Source organism: Balaenoptera borealis (genome assembly GCF_965194805.1).
Source record: "Balaenoptera borealis genome assembly, chromosome: 6".
Taxonomy (NCBI): domain Eukaryota; kingdom Metazoa; phylum Chordata; class Mammalia; order Artiodactyla; family Balaenopteridae; genus Balaenoptera; species Balaenoptera borealis.
Genome location: NC_138863.1, coordinates 3,027,349 through 3,054,585, shown reverse-complemented (window position 1 = coordinate 3,054,585; position 27,237 = coordinate 3,027,349). Strand labels below are relative to the sequence as shown.

At 54.2% G+C, this 27,237-nt stretch overlaps 1 protein-coding gene and 1 long non-coding RNA gene across 4 annotated transcripts in view; both read left to right on the top strand.

The window, feature by feature from the left end:
* RAMP1 (receptor activity modifying protein 1) overlaps positions 1-27,237 on the top strand; it is a 51,377-nt gene that overhangs the window by 12,288 nt on the left and 11,852 nt on the right. For both annotated transcript variants that reach the window (XM_082396087.1, XM_082396088.1), the window contains exon 2: positions 4,592-4,730. In XM_082396087.1, coding sequence (XP_082252213.1) covers positions 4,606-4,730 — 125 coding nt within the window. In that variant the 5' untranslated portion in view covers positions 4,592-4,605. The remainder of the gene's footprint in view (positions 1-4,591; positions 4,731-27,237) is intronic.
* Positions 4,743-16,787, top strand: LOC309630642. 2 transcript variants are annotated; one of them, XR_014245857.1, is made up of 3 exons: positions 4,743-4,895; positions 12,882-13,092; positions 15,010-16,787. It is a non-coding gene; the product is annotated as an uncharacterized lncRNA (long non-coding RNA). The 2 variants fall into 2 exon arrangements; XR_014245858.1 differs by lacking the exon at positions 4,743-4,895 and having other exon boundaries at positions 12,371-13,092.

Genomic DNA, 27,237 nt, shown 5'->3' with positions numbered 1-27,237 from the left:
GTCCCCCGTGGGGAGCCTGCCGCCCCATCTTTCTGGCCCCGGGCACATGGCCGTAGGGATCTCACTGCCATTTCTCCTCCCGTCAGGGACATTTTCCAGCTGTTTCTCTAGGCGCCCCCAGGCTCGCTGAACTGAACGATGCCGACGCCAGGGGAAGTCCTGCCTCGACTCGCTGCTGTCTGCCTGGCAGGCTTGCACTCGGCCTTTTCAAGACATGAGTTATGAATGATTAAATTTGCAGTCACACAGGATTGGAACCCATCTGGCCCCAAACAGCTGGTTTTAAAACTTTGGGCAATTTTATTCAGTGTTAAAACCATAACGTTTCCTCTCTTTCCAATGAAAGAAACCACATCAGGCTCTTTTTTAAAAAAAAAATCTAAGTGTCATTCTCCTCTACTTAGAAATGAAACTGGTTTCCAGATTCACGCAGACAGCTTGCCCAGCCTCGTCCCAGTTGCAGGAACGACCGCAAAGAGAGCAGCCAGGCTCTGGGCTCCCCCAGGGCAGGAGAACAAGGGCAGCGGGGTGTGGGTGTCTGTTTCCGAGGAGCAGAGGTCCCGCCCTCGGGAGGCAGACAGTGGCTCACAGAGAGGTGGGAGCTGCCGCCCAGGGACCAGCCCAGAGCCAGGCCGGTCAAGGCCACAGGGCAGGCCCTGAAGCCAGCCCAGGGCAGGGCTGCGCACAGAAGGTGCGGGCTAGAGTGTGACCCCTGAGGCCGAAGGGCAGGGTGGCCGCTCCGGCCGGGCGGGGGCAGGTGGCTGCCGGATGTACGCAGCCCAGAGGAGGGGACAGCAGCAGGAGGCCGGCCCGAGTGTCAGGGAGGGACCCCCTCACGGGGGGACTGTGGCCTGAGGACACGTCCCTCGGAGCCCATTCCAACCAGGCCCTCGGCCTCTGGCCCTCCACCCACCCTGCGCACTAACTCTGGGGCCGGTGGGCCCCTGCTTCCCTGACCTTCCAGGGACTCGGGAGCCACCCAGCTCCCTTAGATCAGATCTCTCCAGTGCCCACATCAGCCCATGGCTTTCTGTCGCGAGCACCCAGCGCCCTGAGATGCGCGTTCATCTTCGTTCGCTGTAAACCAGCCCTTCCAGAGCAGGAGGGGAGCCCGCCGTGCTTCCTGACCCTCCTTGGGATGGTCCGAGGCACCATGCTTCACTCCCACGCAGAATGTCCACTGGTACACTGGGCGCCACCATCTGGTTCACCTGACAAATATTAACGTGCAGAGCCGCTGGGTACCAGGGAGGACATCCACGTGAGTCATAAAGAGTGGGCGAGGAGAGGACAGCAAAGTGGTTCCGCCAGCCCTAAACAAGGCACTAGATGCAGAGGTTGGGGGGGGGGGGGTGCTGGGACCTTAGGGAGGAGGACGGGCGACATTTGAGCCTGAGCTTTGCCAGAAAGGGTGGTCCAGGTGGGGAGCGCAGAGCAGATGCCAGGAGCAGTGAGGGGGGGGGAACACGTGGGGGGGCGACCGGCCTTCAGAGTGAGGCTGCAGCTCCCCCGTGCGTCTGTGTCTAAGCCTCCCCGAGCTACCTGCGGCCCCTGGCGCTTCCTCTCCCCGCAGGTGGGCTTCCTCGGGGGGTCTTGAGAGGGCAGGGGTGGGGAGCAGCCCCTTCCCCGCGGCTGGCCCTCGGGTGCACGTGCCGTGCCGTGTGGACCCTGAGGGGGCCACACCCGGGCTGTTGGGAAGCGGCGTGAACTCAGGGGCTTTCAGAGGCTCCCGCGTCTCCCTCCCCGGCCCCCTGAGCGCCCCGGGAGCCTCACTCCTTCACCCCCAGCCGGGCGCCCCTTCCCAGGGTGTCGAGGGCGGGTCCTCTCCTGGGGGCTCCTCCGAAAGGCTTTCCCTCTTGCCAGCCTTTCATCTTCCCCGTTCCCCCCGCTCCCATTACTCCCGGCTTCTCGAGCTACAAACCCTGGGGGTCCTCCCCATCTGACCGGCTTCCAGGCACCCAGCCTGCCTGTCCAGGCCTGGGGGACGGTGGGACCCTCCAGGCGGAGGGTGCGGGAGGAGGCACCTCAGCGCGCAGGCAGGTGCAGCCCGAGGCTGCTTCCAGCTTGGGCCGCTGGCCTCACCTCCACTTCCGTGTGCCGTGGGTTCCCTGCGTTCGGGGTTTTATTTGTAACTAATCACAGAGTTGTACTTTTACTGCTATGAAATGTCACTTTGTTAGCTTGGCCCCCCTGCCGAGATGTGTCCAGCCTGGAGTCTGTCACTGAAATTAGGTAAATGGGCTTGTTAGCCTCCCACCCCGTCAACGTGTCGGGGGACGGACGTGGAATCCAGGGGCGCGGGGCCGTCACGGGGATCCTGGAGAGGCGCGCGGAGTCCCCGCCATCGCGTCCCCCGGGACAGCAGAGAGGCCTCGTCGTGGCTCCCTCCGACCGCAGCCCTCCCCGACCCCAAGCCTCCGACCCTGCCCGGACCCGGCGTGCTGGTCACTGGCCACCAGTCCCCACCGTGCTGAGAACCAGCGGTGCTGGGAGGGGACGGCTCTTGCGCACTCTGGCCCGGCGTCCAGGGGCACAGGCTCTGGCAGGAGGTGAGTGCTCTGCAGAGGCCCCGGGGCCCCCGCCAGCGCCCCCCCCACCCCGCCTCAGGCTCTTGGCGGGGCGGGGACAGAGCACCGTCCTCCTGCCTGCGAGGGGCCCCTGTGCCCGGCCTGCCCTCCCGGCCCCCAGGGGCAGCCTGCCCTTCGCTTCTGATTAAGGCAGCCCGTCGGCTCTGTTACCTGTCACCAGCACCAGTGTCCACCTGCTCTTCCCCAAGTCCACAGCCTTCTTGTGAGAGCCCGTCCGCCCCTCCGCCCCGGCCGGGCCTTCAGCTTCCCGTTCGGCTCTCCGTTCTGCCCACCGTGGGCCGGTCAGAGCCCCGTCTGTGGTGTGTGAACTCCTTCATCTACCCTACTGTCCACCTGCCCAGCCGCTCAGCCATCCACCCACCCACCCATTTACCCATCCATCCATCCACCTACCTACCCATCCCCCCACCTCGTCCCCCCCATGCACTAACTCTTGAGCCCCCAGAGTCGCACACTAGAATGGTTCTTCCCACCCCTGCCGTCACCACCTCTCTGACCACCCCCCACCTTCCTCACCTACCCCCGCCCCGAGATCTGCAGCAGAGGACAGGTCAGGCCTTCTGCCCCACTTCCTGCTTCCTGCTTCCGGCCTGGTCCCAAGCCTCGCGGTCTGGGAGTTGGCTGGGTGCAGGCCCCGAAGGAGGCAAGGCTAGTTCAGTCTAGTCTACACCGCTTCCAGTGCTCGGACCTTGGGCCTGTTTCTGAGCCCTGAATCCCCAGTTCCCATCTGTAAGTCTATGATCACCATAGGACCCCACCCCAGGGTAGTCGTAAAGAGCTTTGAGCAGCGCCCGAATATTCTAGGGACTGGAGTACCAGCTCCTCTGCATTTCACTCTGGGAAGACAGAGGCCGAGGGGGAGGAGTCCGAGGGGCCAGGGGCTCCCACCTGAGCGCACACCCCTACCTGGCCTGAGCGCCTCAAGTGGCAGCTCGCCATCCACCCATGTCCCTGAGTGCAAGAATTCCCAGCGCAGCCCTTCCTCCCAGGGATTTGGAAGGGCCTGCCGGTGGGGCTGGGCGGGTGGGTACCCTGCAGGCAGAGGAAGCAGCAGGGCCTGGGGGACGGTTGGGTGCCTGCAGGCAGAGCCCAAGCAGGGACTGCAAGGAGCCCGACCCCACCCCAAAGAGCGGCAAGGTGGACAGTGGACGTTCAGCCTGAAGAGGGCAGAGGGAGGAGGCCTGGCGGGGGGAGGACCCAGGGGAGAAGCTTCCTCACCTGCCTGGCGTGTACGGGAGCCAGTCTTGGGCTTGGGGGAAATGAGTGAATCTTGCTTTGTGCAGGGCACTGCTCGACCATTTGTAATTTCTGACTGTACCTTCATCAAGGCGGGAGGGTGGAAACACTTCACGTGACCGTTTGTCTGCTGGTGGTTTCTAACTGCTGAACATCCACACACAGAGGATGTGAGCTGGGTGCTGGGTGCTGCGGCCCAGCCCACACGAGCCGGAGGAAGAGGGGCGGGCGGCGGGCTCCAGGACCCTGTGCCGCTGGCCCTCCCTGGGGCGGGCGGATTCCTCCTCCTCACTCCCGGGCAGAGGCCTCGTGGCCTCGCGGGTGATGAACCAGGGTCTGGTCCCAGCAAGCTGTTCTCGCGGCCGCAGTTTCCGTGTCTGTGAAGTGCAGGCCTTGGGAACCATGTCGGGAATGGTGTGAGAGTCAGACCCTGTGCCCGGGACAAGAGGCAGTGCGGACCCCATTCTGTCTCTGTCGCCCAGGGAGACATCGTCATCAGACCCGCTATTAGCAGGCAGGGCCTTTGCTGGGCCCCGAAACAACTGATGAAGAAATGATCCAGTTGGAGCCTAGACGCCCCCTCTGGGGATCACGGGGACCCCAGGGCATCCTGGTGGCCTCAGAGTCAGACGGGGCTCCCCGGATGGCCCTGGGCTGGGAGCCCCGAGGGCTGTGGGCTGTGGACAGAAGAGTCCCTGACCCGCAGCGGGGGCGGGCGGGCCCGGCGAGGCCGGAGGGTGACCGTCGTCTGGGGGCTGTCGTTGCAGCGAGCCACCTCTTCATGGCCACCGCCTGCCAGAACGCCACCTTCAGCACCCTCCTCCACGAGCTCTGCCTCGCCCAGTTCCAGGTGGACATGGAGGCCGTCGGGAGGCCGCTGTGGTGCGACTGGGGCAAGACCATCGGGTGAGTCCGCGTCTCCGGCGTGTGGGGCGTGTCGGGGGGCGGGGCCGCGGGCCCCGTGAGAGGGTTTCCCTCAAGGCCACGGTTGCGGTGCTTCACCGAAGTCCAGGGTGTGGATGCGCCACGGGCCGGGACCAGGGTGAGGGCGAAGGAGGGCGCCCCTGCCACGTGAGCGTGGACGGCGGGGTGGAGGAGGCCTGAGCGCGGCGACCTGGCGTCACGGTGGGTGGCGGGCGCCAGCGTGGCAGGCGGCGGGGGGTTCCCTTTGGACCTTGTCCGGTCTGGGAGGCCTGTAGCCGGGAGTAAGGTCGAGCGGCCGGGCCGAGTCCCTGTGACAGGAGCCCCCGAGGGCAGGGCTGTACCCGCAGCTTCCCTCCATCCCCATGGTCTGGCCAGGGCTGTCCTTCCTGCCTACTCGGGGCTCGGCGCTTCCTGGAACCGTGGGCGGCCCAGCTTGAGCTGAGCCCCTTCGCCTTCCTGACTCAGTCCTTCTGCCAAGACGTCCTTCTTCCTGCCCCACAGGGCTCATCCCTGGCCTCTCGGCCCCTCAGCAGGGTCGGCGTCTCTCCGCGCCCAGGCCCGGTCCCTTCCGTCTAATGGAGCAAAGATCAGAACTTGGCATGTCTGCAGTCGCTATCCCAGTTTGTGTTTCTGCTTCAGCGTTCAGGGCCCGGGGGCATCTGAGGGCTCCAGTGGGCAAGTAAAGGCAAAGAGAAATACCCGCCAGATGCCGAGATCACAGGTGGGCGGCCGACCCCGCCAGGCAAGCAGGGTCCGCAGCGTGTCTGCGGGTTTCCAGCCTGGGCTCCGATGTCCTCCGTACAAAGACCTGCACCTCGGTTTACAGCACAGCGCAGGACACACAGGGGCTGGGGGCGGGGATGCTTGCTTCCTGCCCCTGCAATTAACACGGAGCCGGCGCGGCCCTCCAGGGTCTGAGCAGAGGCTGAGTGGGAGCCGGGCCAGGTGGGGTCTCCTCACCCTCCTCCTTCTGCGCTGCCTCTTCCCAGACTTCAGGGTCTCCTTTTCTGAGCTGAGAAATCAATCATGAGTTAGAAATCAAAGGGGGGCAGGGGGGGGGGCAGGATGTTAAAAATCAGCAGAGCCTGTTCTTTAGGCTAATTGGCTTTCTGCCTCTGCTGAGTGATTTGTGTTTAAATTAAAGAGTGCACATTATTATGATGCAGAGAAGACACACGACGGTCCCTGGGGAACAACACTCCGCTCCCCCGCCCCCCGACCCCGACCCCAGTTCTGTGCAAGTGATTTGTGTAGACAAATTCCAAACAGGTGGCCTCGCAGAAGAGGTAACGCAATTGGCAAGTGACGTTCTGAACGAAGCAGCGGTGACATGTTGCTAGAAACGAAGCCACCGCAGACGGTTTCCAACTCTGCTTAGAGTGCAAACAGGAGTAATTATCACCCGGGCCCCAGAGTTTGCCATCATGGGAGCTGAGCCAAGTGTGGTGATACAGCTGAAAATAGAAGCCGGGGGTGGAGGTGAGGTTGCTAGGAAATTTCTTTATTTAAAAAGAAAATCAAGATAATTGTGGGAGGAAGAAGCAGAAGTCCTCATCATAAGAGCACCTCAGCAAATCAGCTGGGGCCAGCCAGCCCCGGGGTCTGTGGTCAGCAGAATAACAGCCCCTGGAGATGACCACATCCTAATCCTGGGAACCTAATCCTAATCCTGGAACCTGGGAATATGTTACAGTACATGGTGAAGGGGAGGTAAATTGCACATGGAACTGAGGTTGCTGACCAGGTGACCCTGAGATGGGGGGATTATGTGGGTCATCTGGGTGGGTCCAACACCATCACAAGGGTCCTTAAATTGTCCCAGCTTTGGCAGTTACAGCACCTTCAAATTGGCTTTTGTGTTCTTTTGACATCCCCCCTTCACCCCGCATCCTTTTGGGGGCAGTTCCTTACTTTCTGGCACCATGAGATTCTCCAAGCTTATTTTGTGCATTTTCTGCCCCAGCCCTGGAATCAGCCATTTTTCCAAGGAGCCCCGGTTCCTTTGATTAAAGAATGATGCTCAGAAACCAAGATAAACACACACATGTATTCCTACCAGGGATTTAGATGTGACCAATGAGACCACCCAAGCGCAAGAAGAAAAATAACACGGGAGAACCCTCCTTTAACCTTGGTGTAGGGAAAGGCTATATATAACGATATTTATTTCAAGGAACTGGCTTGCAATCATGGGTGTGACAAATTCAAATCTGTAGAGCAGGCCGAGGCTGGAGACTCTTGGGCGGAGCCAAGGCTGCAGCCTTGAGGCAGAATTTCTTAACTTGCTCTTAAGGCCTTTCACCTGGAGGCTGAAGCCCACCCACATGATCAGGGAGGATCTCTCTACTTAAAGCCAACTAGTTGTAGAGGTGAACCACATCTCAGAACTGCCCCAGCAACACCTAGGTTGGTGTTTGGTTGAGTAACCGGGAACTAAAGCCTGGGCAGGTTGATGCAGAGAGCTGCCCATCACGCTGGGGCTCTGAGTCAGAGCTGTCCTCAAAGGTAGCTTCCGAGAAGTGTCATTTCCCCACACCGCATTTCTCCATCCTTTTCACCCCATTCCCACCCACTCCCTGTGGGTACCAGTCTCATTAGCTTCCGGTTTTTCCTTCTTGTATTCCTCTGTACAAATGGGCAGGTGGATGTATTTTTTTTCTTATATCCTCTTCTTTCTTTTTTTTAAAATTTATTTTGTTTTTTTAATTTTTATTTATTTATGGCTGTGTTGGGTCTTCGCTTCTGTGCGAGGGCTCTCTCCAGTTGTGGCAAGTGGGGGCCACTCTTCATTGCAGTGCACGGGCCCCTCACTATCGCGGCCTCTCCCGTTGTGGAGCACAGGCTCCAGACGCGCAGGCTCAGTAATTGTGGCTCATGGGTCCAGTTGCTCCACGGCATGTGGGATCTTCCCAGACCAGGGCTTGAACCCGTGTCCCCTGCACCGGCAGGCAGACTCTCAACCACTGTGCCACCAGGGAAGCCCATATCCTCTTCTTTCTTACACGAAGTATTGGTGTGGCCAAAAAGTGCCTTTGGTTTTTAAGTAAAAATAAAAGACACATTTTTCATTTTCACCAAGAACTTTATTGAACAACGTATTCACCCTTTTGTTCCACTACCTTCTGCCATTTTTCAGGCAACTTCATAATTCTGTCTTCCCAAAACTTTTTATCTTTTTGAGCAAAGAACTGTTCCAGGGGCCTTTTACAGTCTTCCAGGGAATTGACATTTTTTCCATTAAGAGAATTTTGTAAAGACCTAAATAAATGGAAATCCGAAGGTGCAATGTCTGATGAATATGCCAGATGAATTAGAACTTCCCAGCCAAGCTGTAATAGTTTTTGCCTGGTCATCAAAGAAACATGAGATCTTGCCTTATCCTGATGGAAGATTATGCATTTTCTGTTGACTAATTCTGGATGCTTTTCGTCGAGAGCTGCTTCCAGTTGGTCTAATTGGGAGCAGTACTTGTTGGAATTAATCGTTTGGATTTCTGGAAGGAGCTCATAATAGCGGACTCCCTTCCAATCCCACCATATACACAACATCACCTTCTTTGGATGAAGACCGGCCTTTGGTGTGGTTGGTGGTGGTTCATTTCACTTACCCCACGATCTCTTCCGTTCCACATTATTGTACAGTATCCACTTTTCATTGCCCGTCACAATTTGTTTTAAAAACAACGTTTTCGTTACATTTAAACAGAGAATCGCATGCAGAAATATGGTCAAGAAGGTTTTTTTCGCTTAACTTATGTGGAACCCAAACATCAAAGCGATGAACATAACCAAGCTGGTGCAAATGATTTTCAACGCTTGATTTGGATATTTTGAGTATGTTGGCTATCTCCTGTGTGGTATAACGTTGATTGTTCTCAATTAATGTTTCAATTTGATCGCTATCAACTTCAGTTGGTCTACCCGACCGTGAAGCATCGACCGGTGAGAAATCTCCAGCACGAAACTTCGCAAACCACTTTTGGCACGTTCGATCAGTCACAGCACCTTCTCCATAAACTGCACAAATCTTTTTGTGCGTTTCAGTTGCATTTTTACCTTTCTTGAAATAATAAAGCATAATATACCGAAAATGTTGCTTTTTTCTTCCATCTTCAATATTAAAATGGCTACACAAAAATTCACCAATTTTGACGTCTTTTTTTAAATGCACGCTGATATGACAGCTGTCACATACAATCTAACAAAATTGTTTCCAATGACGTTAAAGACAACTAAGTGCTACTAGAGCCATCTTACAGAAAAAAACCGAAAGAACCTTTTGGCCAACCTAATATACTATACTGTACTACAGATATTCCTATACTATACTATCCCATAGATTGTCTTATACTGTACTGTACTATACTATAGATAGTCTTTTACTATAGATATTCTTATACTACACTATGCTATCAATACTCTTATGCTGTACTATACCATAATATAGATATTCTTATACTATACTATAGATATCTTTATACCATACTGTACGATAATATAAATATTCTCATACTATACTATAAATATACTATACTATGCTGTAGATACTCATACTATACTATAGATATTCTTATACTACACTATAGATATTCTTTTTGCACTTGGGGTTTTCTTTTTTCACTGAGCAGTATATCCTGGAAATCAGTCCTTATCAGTGCACAGAGAATGTTCCCATTCATTTTTACAGCTGGATAATACTCCACCATGCATAGTGTTTCCTTCGCTTTCCTATGAAGAGGCATTTAGGTTTTCCCAGTAGTTTCCAATTTCAGATAGTGTTGAAGTGAATGACCTTGTGCAGATGCATTTTCATATTGTTGGAGCTGTATCTTCAGAGTCAACGGTAAGAGCACACGTGGTTTTATTAAGTACTGCCCATTGCTCTCCTGAGGGTGCACCGGTTTGCACCCCACCAGCAGTGGAGGGCCCATTTCCCCAAGCCTCGCCAGCAGACTGTCATCAGATGTTGAATGTTCCCCGTTGGATGAATGAGAACTGGTGTCTCAGTGGAGTGTTAATTTGCAGTGTCCAGTTACAAGTGAATCTGAACATCTTTCCTACGTTTAAGGGCCATCCTCAAATCTTTTTTGTGAGTTGTTTGTTCATGTCTTTTCCCATTTTCTATCAAGACCATTTCTGGTCCTTTTAAAGAGTTCTTTATAAGTCAGAACAGAGAGTAGCCCTTTGTGTGTGATACATGTTAGGTATTTTCTCCTAGTTTGTTAGTGTCTTTCGACTTGTTTTCAGCATTTTTGGTGCCGCGTAATATTTTTTTAAAGTAGTCACATGAGAGTTGATCTTTTATCACCTCTGGATCTGAGTCATAGTTGGAAAGCCTTTCCCTATACCAAGATTCAAGAGGAATCCACCCATGTTTTCTTCTCGAGCTCATATATGGTTTCAGTGGCAACGTCTAAACCCCTGGTCTACCTGGAGTTAATTGTGGTTTGTGGTGTGAATTATGAAGCAAATTTTGTCTTCTTCCAGATGAGCTGCCCAGTTGTCCTGTTTATTAATGAACCCATCTTTGCCCCCAGTGATTTGAGATGCCACTTTGTCCTTTACTAAGTTTCCCTGTGCATTTTGCTCATACTTTTATAAATGGTCCCTTTTCAAGCCTTCCCCATATTACATCTACAACATTAATTTCATTAATATTGCATCTACAACATTAATTTCTCCTCCAGAACCATCAATGGGTGCTCACTGCCTACTGAATGCTTACTTAGTTGTCACTTCCCTCAGTCCAAGAAAAGCGTTTATTATGATAGCTCACATTTACTGAGCACTTACTATGAGCCGGGCATCGTGCTGAGCCCTGAACGTTCACTATCTCATTTAAGTAGGCAGCGACTCAGGAAGAGGCAGAACTGTTGTAATTCCCACTGTGGCTGCCCGGGATCAGAGCTAGTAAGGAAGGTCTCTTTGAGTCAAAGTCCCAGCTCTTGACACTCCCCAAGGGCACGAGGTGGCCGCTTCCTGAATCTCAGGGGCAGTGTGGGGATGCTCTTTGTGTAAGTGTGGCCCCCGGGAGGTGGATGCTGGCCTTCGGTGGCCACCTCTGCCCCCGCCAACATCCAGTGGGCCTGGTGAAGTTCCCTTGCATTGGATAATGATGCCGAAAGCTCGGCCTCTGTGCACAGGTGCCAAATAGAATCTCGGAGACAAGAGTTTTGGGTGAAGTAGAAAAGAATAGCTTTATTGCTTTGCCAGGCAGAGGGGGACACAGCAGGCTCCTGCCCTCAAACACTGTGTGTCCCAACCCGGGAGGATTTGGTGAGGAGTTTTATAGCAATAGTTCAAGGGTGGGGTTGCTGGTAAGATGAGGGTGTGCGCAGGGCCTGTGCGCCTTTAATCTGGTCTCACGGTAATCTCTTGATGAGCTTCTCTGGTTCCTTTAATCTGGCCTCAGTTGGTCTTCTCTGGAATGAAGAATGCCAACATCTTCCATTTGTTGGGTTTTAGTTCTGTGGAAGAGCTCAAAGATATTGTTATTATCCCTTGAGGAGGAACCAGGCCCCTGCCCCAAGGCTGCACTATTGTTTCCTGGCTGCTCCTCCCTTGTCTCTGCGTCCCCTCCCTTCCCTGATTAGCAACTGTTCGAATCTGCCCTCTGGAACTCAGGGAAGGTCATGGGGGCTGGAGTCTATTCCCTACAAACAAGAAACAGGGGACACAGAAAGGCTTCCGTGCCCAGGAGCCCCTCAGGGTCCCGCTCAGTTTCAATACCAAGCCTGGTGCTCGAGCCAAGGGCAGACTTTCCAGGGTCTCCTGGAACAGTGGAGGTCTGGGGGGGTCTTGGGGTGGACAAACTTGTCCAAAGGATTGGGTGGAAGGAGAAAAGAAGAGGGACCCAGAGAGAAGGCTAGGCATAGTGAGGGTGTAAGCAGGAGGGCCATCACCATGACCAGAGCACAGTGTCCAGCGGGGGAGCAGGGACCCAAGGTGGGGGACCAGCAGGCAGAGAGCCGGACAGCGGGCTGGCTCAGGGAGTCCTCCTGGAGCTGGAGGACTACAAGCCAGGTGGGCGTCTGGCAAAGGGCACGGGTGTTGGGAAGGACCCCTGTCCAAGCCAAGTGCAGCTAAGGCCTGTGGGTGAGGCAAAGGCCACAGCCCCGCAAGCAGCACCGGGCAGTTGTTGGGGTCTGGGGTTCAGGGCCAGGCTGCAGCTGAGGGTGGGAAGCCCCTAAAGCAGGCGCACCTAGGGCCAGAGCCACCTGGTGCCTGCCGCCTCAGGTCAGGGCGGCTCTGATCTGGCAGAGGGAACCTTCTGGGCTCTCCCGAAATCAGAAAAGACTCCAGTTCAAAACAGCTGCAAGTCAGAGGAGATCACCTTCGCACTAAGTAACACAGACACATGCGAGCCAGACAGTCTTCCATAGGACGCACACTCCAGAACACCTGGGGATAAAGTCCACCATGGGTACGTCGGGGCCTGCCCCTGCTGGCCGGCTCTCAGCAGCGCTGTGCACCACTGCTCACGGATAGGAATTTCTCGAGGGAAAGCAAAGGGCTGATGACTTGTTCTAACAGGAGGACAGTGGACATTCTTGAGTGGCCTGCCCTGGCATGTGGGCCTGTTCCATTTTTGCATTTCAAGGTTTGTAACAGTTAGAGCTCACCCTGGGACCATAGCTACACAGCGAGATTCTGTGTTTGAGCCAATGCAGGCATCTCTCTCCAGCAGCCCTGGACCGGGACCCCTGCCTCCTCCGTCGTGAGAATGGCCCGGGGGTTACTCCTGAGTCCTCCTGTGTTTGAGGATGCTTTGGGGGGCCTCAGATTCCTCAGGTGTCTGAGCCATCCCCGCTCTGGGTCCCCACAGGGCCAGTGAGCCCAGCAGGGCAGGCTCCCCCTGTGCGCCAGACCAAGTCCACCGTGTCCCAGAGGTCAGCTCGTTAAAGTGCAGCCCTGGTTCACTAATGGAAATGTAACATGATTTAACATATTAACTGGGAACGTAATCTAATTGGGGAAGCTATAGAGGATGTGGGGAAATGTGTCATCAGAAACTCTCATTCCCAGAGACCTTCCTGTTGGTGTTGTTTGGGGAGGGAGAGGAATCTGGAACGTGCAGAACTCAACCAGAAAAGGGCTGGTTTTAAAGTGACTGCATGTCGATCTTCTCCCCCAGACAAGAAATGCCGGGTGGACTTAGGAGACCAGGGGACAGCCCTGCTCCCCCACTTCCAGCACAGCTTCAGGCTCTAAGGTGTCACCTGGGCCGGGGAAGGTATCAAAGGTGGTCAGAGGTAGCCCAGGGGCACGGGGCACCGCCTTCCGAGCTGGTCATCAGAGAACCCAACTTCACCTTCATCCCAGGCTCTCTGCCCCAAAGCCTCCAGGTTTGTAAACCCTGACCGTGTCCGCCTCGGCGCACGGCGGCTTTGGGGTCCAAGGGACCCGGGTCCCCGTGGCCTGCTCCCGGGAACCCCTCCCTGCCACGCTGGCCCCGTGCTGGGCCGTGAGAGCCCTCCAGCCTGGCCTGAGCCGCGGCCCAGCTATGAGGCTGGGTCTCTGGCCTGCGAGCGGAGGAGCTGCCCAGTGAGTTAAGTGAAGGACCCAGAAGCAGGGTGCAGAGGGCTTGCGGAGCTGCTCCTGCAGCGGTGGGCTCCAAGCCTAGCCCTCCGGTTCCAGGTGCCTGTTGGTTTAGGCCTGGTGCGCTGACCCACCGCGGGGTCTTTCCTGGGCCTGCCGTGATCCCGGCCTGCTGTTGGAACAAAGGACCTTCTTTGTGTGTCCCGTGAAAAGAGTCAAGTCAGGAAATTCTTCCCAGCTCAGCAGCAGCATTGGAACAGCTGCTTTGGTTTTGATCCCAACGGGAACTGAGAGCAGGCATCTTCCTTAACCACGGACGTCTCTCTGGGGCAGCGGCCGTCACCCTCCTGGGGTTCCTACTGTGCTCGGCCCATCCCGCCCGGGGCTCAGGGGGGCCCACGCCCAGGGTGCTGGGCAAGCCTCTCACCGGAGCCCTGCAGGACGCCTGGCCTGGAGGCCGGCCCACCTGCGCGCCCCCTCACAGCTGGGGAGCTTTCGGAGCTGGGCCCGGGGTCCTCGTGGGTTGTCTGTCAAGGATCTGCCCTGATACTCGCCCGTGCTCGGGCCACATGCTCGTCGGGACGACCTGGCACAGACGCCCCTCCCACACCCTCTACCCACCTGCATGCAGGGGGACCCTCCAGGTGTCCCACAGCACAGCCGCCCCCTCAAGCCCAGGAGTGCGGACAGCTGGCGGCCGATCTTGGACCTCTGGGGGCCTTTGGGGAGGGACCGTGCCAGGAGCACCCCCCAAATCGCCCTGGGAAGCCAAGCCGGCTCTGCTCAGGCCTCCGTCCGTCCCCTGGCCCGGCCTCAGCTGGGGCTTCTGCCCTCGGGGAAGAGGTGGAGGCACGGCTTTCCAGAAGGCGGGCCGAGGATGGGGCCGCGGGCCTCCCCAGCCCTTCCCGGACTCTTTGCTTCTTCATTTCACCTCCCGCTGGCTCTTTGGGTGCGTGGAAGTGGGCAGGTGACGCCGCTACTTGCTGCTGCCTGTGGGCCGTGGGGCAGGAGACCCCGGGCTCCCTGCAGCCACCCCGCGTGCGTCAGGCCCCAGCTGTGACAAGGAGGCAGCACGTGCTCAGGATTGCTGGGCGGGCAGAAGAAAGGGGCGCCCTTTGCCCCACGCTCTCCAAGGCGGCTTCCTGAAGCCCGCACCCAGATGGCATCACGACAGAGCCTTCGGGAATGCCAGCTCTCGGGGGAGGAGTGCGCCGTGCGCCCCGAGACCCTGCAGCGCCAGCACGGGCCTGTTGCTGGCGGGCCGGGGGCTCTCAGGAGGCCTGCCAGGCCCCTCCGCCCGGGCCGGGGAGCTCAGCCGCAGCTGGCCTGGGGGACAGATCCAGGGCTGGGGCGACGGGACCGATGTCGGGGGCAAGGCATGCTGGAGAAGGCAAGCAGGCGCCGTCTGGGGCTTCGTGCACCCGAGCTGGGCTCCTGGAGGTGAGGGTGAGGGGCGGGAGGGTCTCAGAAAGCTCCCAGACGGTGCGCCTGCAGGCCCACAACCGAGGAGCCCGAAGCTGGGGAGGAGGGCCCTGGCCCTCACCGTCCACGCCCGGGGCCGCCGCGTCGACCTCAGCTTCCCTTCCTCTCCACTGCTCCCCTGGGAGAGGACGAACGCACGTCCCCAGGTGCAGGGCTAACCGACTGCTGGGCCCTGGCACCCGGCCTGCCATGACGTCTTTTTCTGTCAAACCATTAACCGCCCTGTTTCACAATCTCCACAGCTGGGGTATCAAATCAGGCCAGTGTCAGAACATATAAGGTCAGAAGCAGATGACACTCAGCAGATCCCGGCCTGAGCGGAAGGACAGGCAGACGGAACTCATCCGGTGACGGGACCTCCCCGCTCTGCACCTTCATCCCCGCCTCCCACAGGATACACTGCTGCACGCCCTTCCCCACAGCCTGGGAAACCCAGAACCGTCCAGGCAGATGCGACTTCTCTGTCCGGGGAGCTGCGCACACGCGGCAGGGGGCAGGGCGGGCTCATGATGGGAGATGAGGCCGGGGTGTGCGCTGGTGGGCAGGGGAGGCTGGGTGCGGGGATCCTAGCAGGTGTCCCTTCGTAATGCTGTCTTTACCCCAGCGCTCACCCTGCGCACCAGAGCCCCCACCCCAAGCCCGGTGACAGGGTCTCCCAGGACCCATCCACTCGTCAGTCATCCAGGTGGTGGTCCTCTGCCAAGCACACTCCGCGTCCTCTGTGGGAGGGGTCCAGGAGCCGAGGCACAGCACAGCCCCCACGCCCCAGGCATCTTTGGAGGTCACCTTTCTCCCCAGGCATCGTACAGGACTTAAGCCCTGGACACGTACGCGCAGGGTGCCCTGCAGGACACGCTCGGGACAGGCCTGAGGTCTGAGAGCCCTCTTCTGCAGCTCCACGTCTTAGAAATGGAGACCCCACTTTGTTAAAAACACGCTCCTTTGGGGTAGCAGAGAAGGTGAGTTGACCCTCACTGCCAGGGCAGGGGAGGCAGCCTAGGTCAATGGCAGGAAGGCCAAATTAACATGTCCTGATATTTCCAATCCTACTTGTGTTGAGCCATTTCCAGGGTTTTGATATTATAAATGATGCTGCTATAAGAACTTTTGTACGCGGAGCCTTACTTCTTTTTTGACTAATTTCTTCAAGAATTCTTGCACGTGGGCTTGCTACAACACATGACATGAACATTCTGTGGTTCTTGATAGGTTTGGCCCGGTTGCCCTTTTAAAGAATTTCACTAATTTACATTACCAGCAACGTATGGGAAAATATGTATTTCCTCATAGGTTCCTGAGTATTGAGTTTGTAGAGACTATCTTTGCAGGTTTAAATGAAATTTCCTTTTTGGTTTCAATTTGCCCATCTTTGGCTCTTAGGAGGATTGAGCTATTCTCCCTTAGTTGTTTGCAATTTGCTTTTTCTCAAACGCAGATTATCTGACCTTAACCTTTGCTATTTATACTTGAGTCATTGGGGGTATTTTTAATTTGCTTTTACAAACTCTTGACTATGGTAGAGATTAGCTCTCTGTCATTTTGTTCTAAATATCTTCTCTTCCTGTTTCATTTGTGTTTATCCTGGTGATGTTTATTTTCTATGTTTTAGTTAGTTATTCGGTTAACATGTGTGCCCCTACTCTCTCCTCAGAGCTCTGTGATTTTGGCGGGGTCCTATCTGTTCCACAAATTCAGTTGAGTCACGTGGCCACAACATTATGTTCTGTTTCTATTTAGTTGTCCTGTATTTTGAAATAATGTTTATCTTCTTAACACAGTTACATTAAGGCATGAATTAAAATTTATATCCTTCCTATCTCGATTATCCTAACATAATTTGTTAAATAGTTTTTCCTACCTCAATGGTTCGGTTCTTCTTAGTTTAACACATTTAATACCTTATTGTACACATTAGAGTCTATTTCAGTTAATTTTTACCTATGTTTTGGGGCCATATTCCACCACTTAAATTATCATGGCTTTATGATATTTTCTACAATTTAGAAGAGCTCCTCCGAAACTAGTGTGTTCATTTTTGTTATATTTCACATTGTGTTGTGCTCTCTTTGATATATTTTCCACCTATTTTTCTGAAAGAACTGGAGAACCATTTTGCCAAATTCCATAAAAAGTCCTATTGAGATCCTAATTGAGACAGCCAGTATCAATCAGTCAACTCAGGAAGCATCACCTGTTTGCAAGAGTCCTTCCCATGGGGAGCCCCGCAGGCCCCCAAACGTCCTGAGGATTGGCAGCTGGCCTAGTTGGATTGACCACTTGTTACCTTTGGGTGCTGTCTTTTAGCAATTAGTACAAAAAGCAAGCGTGGGGGAAAAAAAGTGTGGAGCTCCGATAGGACCCACCTGGGCATGAATCCTGCTGATTCTGTCACTGCTTAAACTCTCTGTGGGCCTCTGTTTTCTCCCCAGTGAAAACAGTATAATAGCATTTTCTTTTTCTTTATTTTTGTGGCTGCGCCGCGCGGCACACGGGATCTCAGTTCCCCTACCAGGGATGGAACCGGCGCCCCCTGCAATGGAAGCGTGGGGTCCTAACCACTGGACCTCCAGGGAAGTCCCATAATGGCATTTTCTTGATTGACAGTTCCTGATTTCCCTCTGTTCGAGTTTCCTTAATCGGGTTTTAGGATTAGACTCCTATTTGCCTAATGGAATATATGTGTTTAGCTGACGATTGGGGTCAAGGGTAGGAAATAATTGATGTGCCCCGAGAACTATTTGTTCCTCGGAAGGTTGGATGAATTCATCATCGAAGCCATCAGCTCTGGGTGGTTTGGGGAGTTCCTTTCTCCAGTTTCTTCCTCCACTATGGATTAATTTTGGCTGTTTCTTATTTCCTCTTTGTATTTCAGCTATATTTATTTGGGCCATATCCTCCAGATTTCTCACTAAAACACAATGATGCTTAGTATCCCCTTAAATGTTTACTATCCTCTATATCCAAGTTTTGTTTTATCTTCATGTTTCTCTCCCCCGTTTTTCCTTTGGGTAGATGCCACCTCACTCATCAAAGGGAAATCAGGAGACCCACTTTCTCATTAATTGTGCCCATTTTTATAGTCTTTAGAGAATAGGCTAGGTTTTACGTAACAATGTCTTTTTTAAATTTTTGGCATTAACTCAGCATTCATTCTCGCCTCTTTTAAAAAATATATACTTCTTTCCTAAGATATCATTTAGATGCTTAGTTCATCGTTTTTTCTCACTTTTTTTAACATAATAAGAGCATTTAAACCTGTGATGTTTCTTCCTAAGGACCTCCTTCATCACTTTCTGTAGATTTTGGTATGTCCGTTTTTCCATCCTTTTTTCTTAATAGACAGGCATTATCTTCTTAACATTCTTCTTCAGACAGCTTTTTCCTTTTTTTTCTTTTTATAAAAAATTTTTATTGGATTATAGCTGATTTACAATGTTGTGTTAGTTTCAGGTGTACAGCAAAGTGAATCAGTTATACATATACATATATCCACTCCTTTTTAGATTCTTTTCCCATATAGGTCATTACAGAGTACTGAGTAGAGTTCCCTGTGCTGTACAGTAGGTCCTTATTAATTATCCATTTTATATATAGTAGTATGTAAGTGTCAATCCCAATCTCCCAATTTATCCCTCCCCCCTCTTTCCATCCTGGTAACCATAAGTTTGTTTTCTACATCTGTGACTGTATTTCTGTTCTGTAAATAAGTTCATTTGTGTCATTTTTTTAGATTCCACATATAAGCAATAGCATATGATATTTGTCTGTCTGACTTACTTCACTCAGTGTGACAATCTCTATGTCCATCCATGTTGCTGCAAATGGCATCATTTCATTGTTTTTTATGGCTGAGTAATGTTGCATTGCATATATATACCACATCTTCTTTATCCACTCTTCTGTCAATGGACATTTAGGTTGCTTCCATGTCTTGGCTATTGTATAAAGTGCTGCAATGAACACTGGGGTGCATGTATCTTTTCGAATTATAGTTTTTCCAGATATAAGCCCAGGAGTGGGATTACTGGACTACATGGTAATTCTATATTTAGTTTTTTAAGGAACCTCCATAGTGTTCTTCATAATGGTTGTATCAATTTACATTCCTGCCAACAGTGTAGGAGGGTTCCCTTTTCTCCACACCCTCTCCAGCATTTATTGTTTGTAGATTTTTTGATGATGGCCATTCTGACCTGTGTGATGTGATACCTCATTGCAGTTTTGATTTGCATTTCTCTAATAATTAGTGATGTTGAGCATCTTTTCATGTGCTTTTTTGGCCATCTGTGTGTCTTCTTTGGAGAAATGTCTGTTTAGATCTTCTGCCCATTTTTTGATTGGGTTGTTTGGTTTTTTTTTGATATTGAGCTGAATGAGCTGTTTGTATACTTTGGAGATTAAACCTTTGTTGGTCCCTTCGTTTGGAAATATTTTCTCCCATTTTGAGGGTTGTCTTTTTGTTTTGTTTACAGCTTTTTCTTTAGGCAAGTGTATTTTCTTTCTCTTTTTTTTTGAATTTTATTTTATTTATTTTTTATACAGCAGGTTCTTATTAGTCATCTATTTTACACATATTAGTGTATACATGTCAATCCCAATCTCCCAATTCATCCCACCACCACCCCACCACCACTTTCCCCCCTTGGTGTCCATACGTTTGTTCTCTGCATCTGTGTCTCTATTTCTAGGCAAGTGTATTTTAATTCTCATATGTTTTATTTCTATCTGGTTCTTAATCTCTTCTTGATGTAGTGAGAGAACATAGCTCAAATCATTTCTGCTCTTGTATTTTTATTGATATTTTCTTTGAGATCTGGTATATGATGACCTTCTGTGAACATACCATGAATACTCAAAAATGAAGCATGTTCTGTTCATTCTGTTTAATTCCCACCAAAACAATCATTAATTCTGTGTCGTTGTGTTATCCAGCCCTTTGTGTGTTTCTGAATTTTTTATGTGCTTGATGATGGAGTATTCGATTCTTCCATTCTAATCATATTGTTATTGTTTCTATTTTATTTTTCTAGCAGGTCTTATGTCTATATTTCACTTTGTTTTTATAACATTGAGATTCCATGTTATTATGCGCCCGTTATCAACCATGAAATATCATTATCTGTCTCCTCATCATACTTAATAGTTTTTGCTTTAATGATCTTTGGCTTCATATTAACATCAAAACCCTAGTATTCCAACTGCTTGAAGTTTACCAGTAGCTCTTCTCAGGCTTCCAGTCTAATTCTGTTTTTATTATCTCGCTTGCAGACAGCTTATTGCTGGCTTTTATTTTTTCCATCTGGAGAGCGACAAGGCTTGAAGCAAAGAAAATTACATCATATTTGTCCTTTTTGTTCTATTTTCAGGCACTCCATTTTTTGTTGCTGATTTCTTTCCTCTTCTCCCTATTGTTGAAACATGATGTATTTTCTTTTACCTTTTAAATGAGGTGGAAATATTGGCAAGCTATTTTTCACTCAACCAGCCATGAAATGTGAAACACAGATGTTCTTATTCCTGTATTGATTTTCTTACATTATCAAACAACATACTTTGGCTTCTACTTGATGAAAGAGCAGGAGTCTCTGGGGTTTTGGCTTCCTCCATATCTGTCTGTCTATCTATCCATCTATCTACTTATCTATCTACCCCTCTATCCATCTATCCACCCCTCTATCCATCTATCCCTCTATCTACTTAGCTGTATCCATCTACCTACGTACCTACCTATTCTGTCTATCTGTCTGTCTATCTATCTATCTACCTATCTACCTATCTATCCCTCTATCTACTTATCTATCTACCCCCCTATCCATCTATCCCTCTATCCATCTATCCTTCTATCTACTTATCTGTATACATCTACCTACCTACCTACCTATTCTGTCTATCTATCTATCTATCTATCTATATCTATCTATCTATCTATCTATCTATCTACCTATCTATCTACCTATCTATCCATCTATCTACTTATCTATCTACCCCTCTATCCATCTATCCCTCTATCCCTCTATCTACTTATCTGTATCCATTTACCTATCTATCCTATCTATCTATCTATCTATCTATCTACCTACCTCTGTCTACCTACCTACCTATCTATCTATTCATCCTTCAGTCCATCTATCTGTCTATCTACCTATCTGTTCCTCTCTGCCTCTCCTCATTGATTTCAGCTAATGTTCTAAAACCTAAATCTTTCTCTCTGCCCTCTATTTCAGTTTTTTTTGTACTCTTTGTTGTTCTGACTTTTATCAGCAATAACTGTTGATCTGGCAGGGCTCTTGGTTCCTTATCTGTGCAAATAGACTGTTAACTCAAACATGGCTTATTATTTTAACATCATCATTCCCTTTCATATGCCTCTTTTCAATTCTGGCAACTATTTGAAGTAGATCCTAGAAATAAGCCATGTAATTAGTACATTCTCAGACCTCAGAAATTTCTAAGGAGCTTTTCGCTGGCTTTGTACTCGAGTGACAGCTTGACAGGATACTAAACCTACGATGAACAGCCTTGTTTTCTGAAGTTCATGTAGCTGTTGTCCCATTGTCTCTGGGTTTTCATTATGTTATCAGAGAAGGCAGAAGAGATTTTGGTTTGTCTTTTAAATATGAACTCCTTTTTTCGGGCGTGGTTGCTCATGGGTTGCTAGAACTATGGGACCAGGAAGAGATGGCAGAGGCATAGGGCAGGCATGCAGGACGTGTGCCTGGAGCCCCCGTGACTGCGTCAGGGCTGCCTGGGGGCAGCTCTCAAGACACATGTCCTCATACCCTGGCATCCAGGACTGCTGGGGCCATGAGTCGATGGGCAGCACCAGTGCCTGACACCCCCTCTCCAGTTGGTCCCAGAGCAGGTGGGGGAGTTTTGAGACCTCCTCCCAGAAGCCAGGGGGGTCTACAGGGTCCCTGTGACACTTATTTCCATGTGTCTTCATCCTCCTGGTGCTCTGGGGCTGCTCATGGTCCAAGCTTGTGTCCCAGGGCGATTTGGGGTCACGAAGAAGCCCCTGAGGACGACTGGGAGCTTTGCCCTTGCTGGGGGTGACAGTGGCTTGCCCTCATGCACGGGCACGTGTTCCCGGGGAGGTGGGACAGAGTGTCGCCAGGCCAGGGACCAGGGGTGGCCTGCTCCTACCCTACTTGGTTATGGTTCTTCTCCTTTAAAAAGTCAGGTGAGAGCACCTTGGTGCCGTGAAGATATTTAATTCGGCTCCGCAGCTCTTGGCTGAGGACTGAGCAGGGGCAGGGGGCTCGGGGGGCAGGCTCCCGTTCCTGGAGCCACAGCCCTGCGGGTTTAGGCTTCGGGACCTGGACACACCTCCCCCCAGCCCCCTGGCTGCTGGGGGGCCCCTCACGCTCCCTCGGGGGGAACCCCAGCAGTAGGAAGGGGTGGCCCCCAGCTCCAACCCCCCACTGGGTGTCAAGGCCGCCCTGCAGGGACCTGGTGAGAGGTCACCCTGCCAGCCGGCGTGGCCTTCTGCCCAGGGCGAGGATAGGACGAGAAGCTGTCCGGGTACAGAGAAGCCACAGCCACTGTCCCCTGTCCTGGTGGCACAGTGACCTGGCCTGGGATAGTGCCACCCTGCCCGGAGGTCATCTTCATGGGACCCTGGGGGATCCAGGCTGCCGTGCCGGCGTGACCCCTGGTGCTTCCGTGTTTTCCTGGAAGCAGCCCAGGGTAGGGCATTTCTTGGTGTTCCCCTCCCGCCAGCCTGGCGTCTGCACACCTGACCAGACAGGCGGGCCGTTTCACGTTTCCTGACAGCGTGTCCCATGCCAGGCCCATGCGGAGTTCCACGTGACTGTCCCACCTGCTGGCAGGTCTCAGTGGCTGCATCGAGTTAGGAGAGACCACGCTCCCTTCCTTCCCGCCTCCGTGCCCACTCGGGGCCGGGCTGGGAGACAAATGGTGCTGGCCCTCGGGGGGCTTTCCTTCAGAGGCAGAGGCTCCTCCACAGCTGTGGGTCAGGGATGGCCAGCTACCCGTGTGCGGGGCGTGGTGGGCACCTCAGTGGGGGCTTCTTGGCCTCATGACTGCCTCCTACTGGGCGGGGGAGGGGGGACTCACTCCCCCTTGCTGTGAGCCCGGGACCACTGTATCCGTTTTAAAGGTGGAAGCACCGAGGCTCAGTACTCAAAGTCCACCACTGGTCGATGTTCCGTGGTGTAGAATGTTCCACGGCCCTTCCCCGACACTCAGTGTTGCCCTGAGCTCCGAACAAGGGGGGTGCGGCAGGAGGGGCACAGAGGGAAGGGGGCCACCTGGACAGAGGCAGCAAGCTAGTGGGATATGTGGGTGGGTCCTTCAAGGCTTTGGGAAGCTCTCGGGGGTCCCAGGAGAATCCAGTGCCTCAGGGAGACAAAGGGCCTCTTGGGCAGGGCGGGCAGAGAGCGCTTCTCCGCACAGGCCTGGTGGCAGGGCCGAGGGGGGATGGAGGAGAAAGCCCTACCCTCCAGCTGCCAGCGTTGCTTCACAAGGATAATGTCCCCGGGGGTTAGTATCCAAATATAGCGCCCGGCTGTCCTGCCTAATGATGGCACCCGGACACGTGTGTTCACCCCTGTCCTGGTGAGGGCGGGAGCCCTGAGGCTCTGGCAGGCCCGGGTGCGGCCGGCCGGCGACTTCACCTTGCTAGACCCGGGTGTCTGCCCAGGGGTCTCAGGAGATCCCAGGGTTGCAGCGGGTCAGAGGGGGTCACGTGTGGCCGGGCCCACAGTGGGCACAGCCCCCAGGCTATGCAGAGCCCAGGCAGGATCACTCAGAGCCCAGGGCAGGATCACTGCGGGCTCAGTCTCGCCCCACCTGCCAGGCCTCGGAGGACACCCACTGAATTTCAGAACTGTGGCTTCGTCTCCATGAGCCTGGAGCCTGGTTCCTGCGGCGGCCTGTTCTCCGAGGAGGCATTGTGCCCCGCCGCCGGTGGAGAGCCTGGCTTGGCAGCTCCCAGGCTGTGCCTGGTGCCAGAGCGAGCTGCATGCGAAGCCAGGGATGGATTTAGAAACCTCTCGCTTCCTGCCAGCCTGAGCAGAGGCGCCCAGATTCCTTTCTGCCCGGAGCGGGGCCCACAGAACAGGCGCAATGGAGGAGGCCAAGGAGGCCAGGCCTCGGGAGGGGGCGGGGCGGCCAGGACCCCTGGGCCACCACCTCGCTGCCACCTGGGGCCAGTCACTCGGTCACCTCCCCAGCTCCCTGGTCTGTAAGGAGGGGAGCAGTTGTGAGGAGTCTCCACGTAAATAGCCGTAGTGTGTCCTGTCCTCTGGACAGCAGAGGGCGAGGCCTTTCACTGTCACGGGGGTGCGGCGTGTTGCCATCAGGGGTCACAGCCGGCTGCGGGGGGTATGTGGGCTGCGTACCCCAGCCTGAGCGGGTCCCCGTTCTGCATGCCCACAGCTCCTTCTTATTTACGGGGTGTCCATCGCCCAGGGGGGTGAGAACTGGGCCTGGCCTGTCCCAGGGCCCAGCGTGCACGTGCTCCCAGCAGGAGCCCAGAACCCCTTGTGGATGTCCGACCAGCCCCACAACTGCAGTAGGGCGTCTGGAGACGCGGAAGGGTGAGCTCCACCCGCCCCGTCCGGGTACCTGCCTCTCTCGGTGTCTGCAGCCTTGGGTCCCTAGAACCCGATCTCCCAGCCCGGTGTCCGGCAGCCCCTTCGCGCCCTCTAGGCCTTCCTGCTCCTCCCCCGTGGGTGCGTCTCGCGGGCTGGGCCCGGCTGAGGAAGCCTGGGGGCCAGCAAGGGGCTGGTGCTCTGTCTGAAGACCCTGGAGAGGGAGCAGGTGCCGTGGCCTGACCAGGGCCAAGCTCAGGACACCAGGGCTGGGTCACGAGCTGCCCCGTGCGGTGGCAAAGCTCTGGGTTACCCACCAAACTCTGCTGAAATCTTCCAGAAACATAGGAAAACACTGGCGTCCTCAGTTGATAGCTGTTGCCTTGGTTGGGCGATTCTCCCTACGGGGGTCGGGGAGCGGGGACCACTCCCACATGCGTGGGTTCCCTGGCCTCCATCTCAGCCCTGGGCTGTCTGCCCAGATGGAGATACCACAGCTCAGAGACCCTGAGTCTCTTGCCCAAGGACACACAGCAGCTTCACAGGGCAGCGAGCCAAGGTAGAAGCTGAAATCCAGCCTGTGCTCCTCTGCCCAAGCCACGCGCCCTGCCTGGAGGAGGGGGCACCCTTCCCACTCCCCACAGGGCCCCACATGGCCCCTCCCACAGCCCAGCCCCATGTGACTGCCCTCACTGCTTCCAGGTGGCCCCGACCTACCGGTCTGGATGCCCAGCTGAAGAATCTGCTCAGGGCGTTCCCCCGCCGCTTCCCCAAAACGCGCCTCCAGCTTATGGCGGCGTCCGAGGGCGGGTTGTGCGGCTGCCCTGGGAACGCTGACTGCTCTGAACGTAGGGGCTGCAGCCTGTGCTTCTGAGAGGTGTGTGTTCTGGGGGCCTTGGGCTCCCCACGGCAGACCCCCTACCCAGGCAGGAACCCCAGATGCCTCCAGGGCTCCTCCGCCCACATTGGGGCCCCAGGGCAGCCCAGGCTGGAAGGGACGGTGACCCCCAACACCCCCTCCCTCCCAGCCCAGGCTCAGGGAGCAAGGGCTCCGAGCGGCTCCTGGAGCTGCAGACACAGCATCCGTTGACCATTGTGCACTGAGCCTTATGGCGCGCCTGTCCCGGGGCCCGGAGTACAGCAGGGAACTGAGCTCTGCCCTCCCTGAGGTCACAGTCCGGGGAGGACGGGCAGCAAATGGGCAGCTGCAGCACGTGCAGAGGGATGGGCGAGATACGGGGTGGGGGAGCCGCGGGGCGCAGAGGTGGCATTCAGGAGGCGTATCCCCAGAGTACTGGGTTGGAGGTTGGAGAAAGGGGATGTCCGCAGGCGGGGGGTGGGAGGACTGGGGGCAGCCGGCCGAGAGGACTCTCCCGCCTCCAGGCTGTAGAAGCAGGGCTGGGAGAACCACACCCCTCCGGAAGAGGAGGCGTGTGAAATCCGTTCGGCCTGAGGGTCAGGGAGCAGGTCATTCCTACGTGGGCCCTGAGAAGCAGCCGGAAACAAGGCCATGTGAGAGGAGACAGGCTCGGACTCCTCCGTGTCTGCAGTGTGGGGGGGTCCTGGGGGGGCAGGTGGAGAAGGAATCGGTTCTAAGGGAAACGAGGACTGGGGTGAAGTGCCTTTGGGAGCCCTGGGTTCCCGAAGCCCCTCGGGGCCTGTCTGTACTGTGTGAGGGGGAACCCCTCTGTGCAGCATGTCCCGAACTCCACTGACGCATTTTCCTTGGTGGAACATCTCAGGGGTGGGCCAGCCAGGCTGGCTCCAGGCCAGGAGAAGAGAGACTGAAAGAGTGAAAGACAGAAGGGGTGAAGCCAAAGGCCCGGGGTGGGAGGGGACATGGCAAGGATGGGGCCAAAGAGAGCTTGTCCAACGGTGGGGTCCCACCGTCCTCCCCGACCACCTTGCTTCCACCATTGTTCAGCTGATGGTACCTCCAGATGGGCTGGGAGTGTTTCCGGAGGGATTGTTGTCTCCTACCCAGTGGAGAAAAAACCAGCCCATTTCCATTTGTCTTCCTCTTCTTGTCTTGGAAATCCCCCTCCAAGGTTCTCTTTTCTCTGCTTTATTCGTATCATTCGTTTTCCGAGAGGATGGCGTCCGTCCACCTCGCTCAGCAAGTGCCCGCAGTCGGGGTGGTACGGTTTAGCCAGGGAGCTGGTCACGAAGATGGGAGATAGGATTTACCTCCGCCATTCAGCAGGCTTTGTATGAAGCCTGTAGTGTTGTTTTGTTTATTTACTGATCCGAGAGTCTTAGTGGACACCTCCTTGCGTGGGGTCACCAATGCTGTCGTTCCTGGACAGGGGTGGCGCTGGCAATTCCCAGTGCTCCCAGGGAAAACGGGGTGGCCCAGATGCCAGGAGTCCCTGTTCTATGACATAGTCAGAACCTTGGAAACATTCCTCTGCAAGTGTGAGTTTGCACGCTGTGGTCACACTGATTTCAAAACTTTCCTGGCGAGGTGTCCTGTAGGTCAGCCCTGGGCCGGCAGAAATGCATGACGACTCCTGTCACTTGGTCTCGTTGGTCCTCCCAGCTTGATGGGACCTCTCTGATCTGCCTGGTTTAGGAAGGGCTTCATGGTACAGAACCCCACTGCAAGTCCCGGAGGTGCGGGTGAGCTCCAGGTGCACCGCTGGCTTGGGTCCTGCCGGCCCAGCACGCGTTCCCAGACGACACCGGGGTTGGAAGTGAAATGTTTTGAATCAAACCATTAACAGGACTTCCTTATATGCTCCCCGCAGCGTCAAGAAAAACAAAAAGTGCCCTGTCCTGCACTGCCTCGGGGCAGCTCCCGTGTGCCCACCGTGGGTTGTGGGAAAAGTACCCCACGTGGGCTTGGTTACCCACCCTGAAGGCCACTCGGCCCTCCTGTCTGTGGTCAGAGGCACTTTGCAGAGGTGAGCTGGCGGG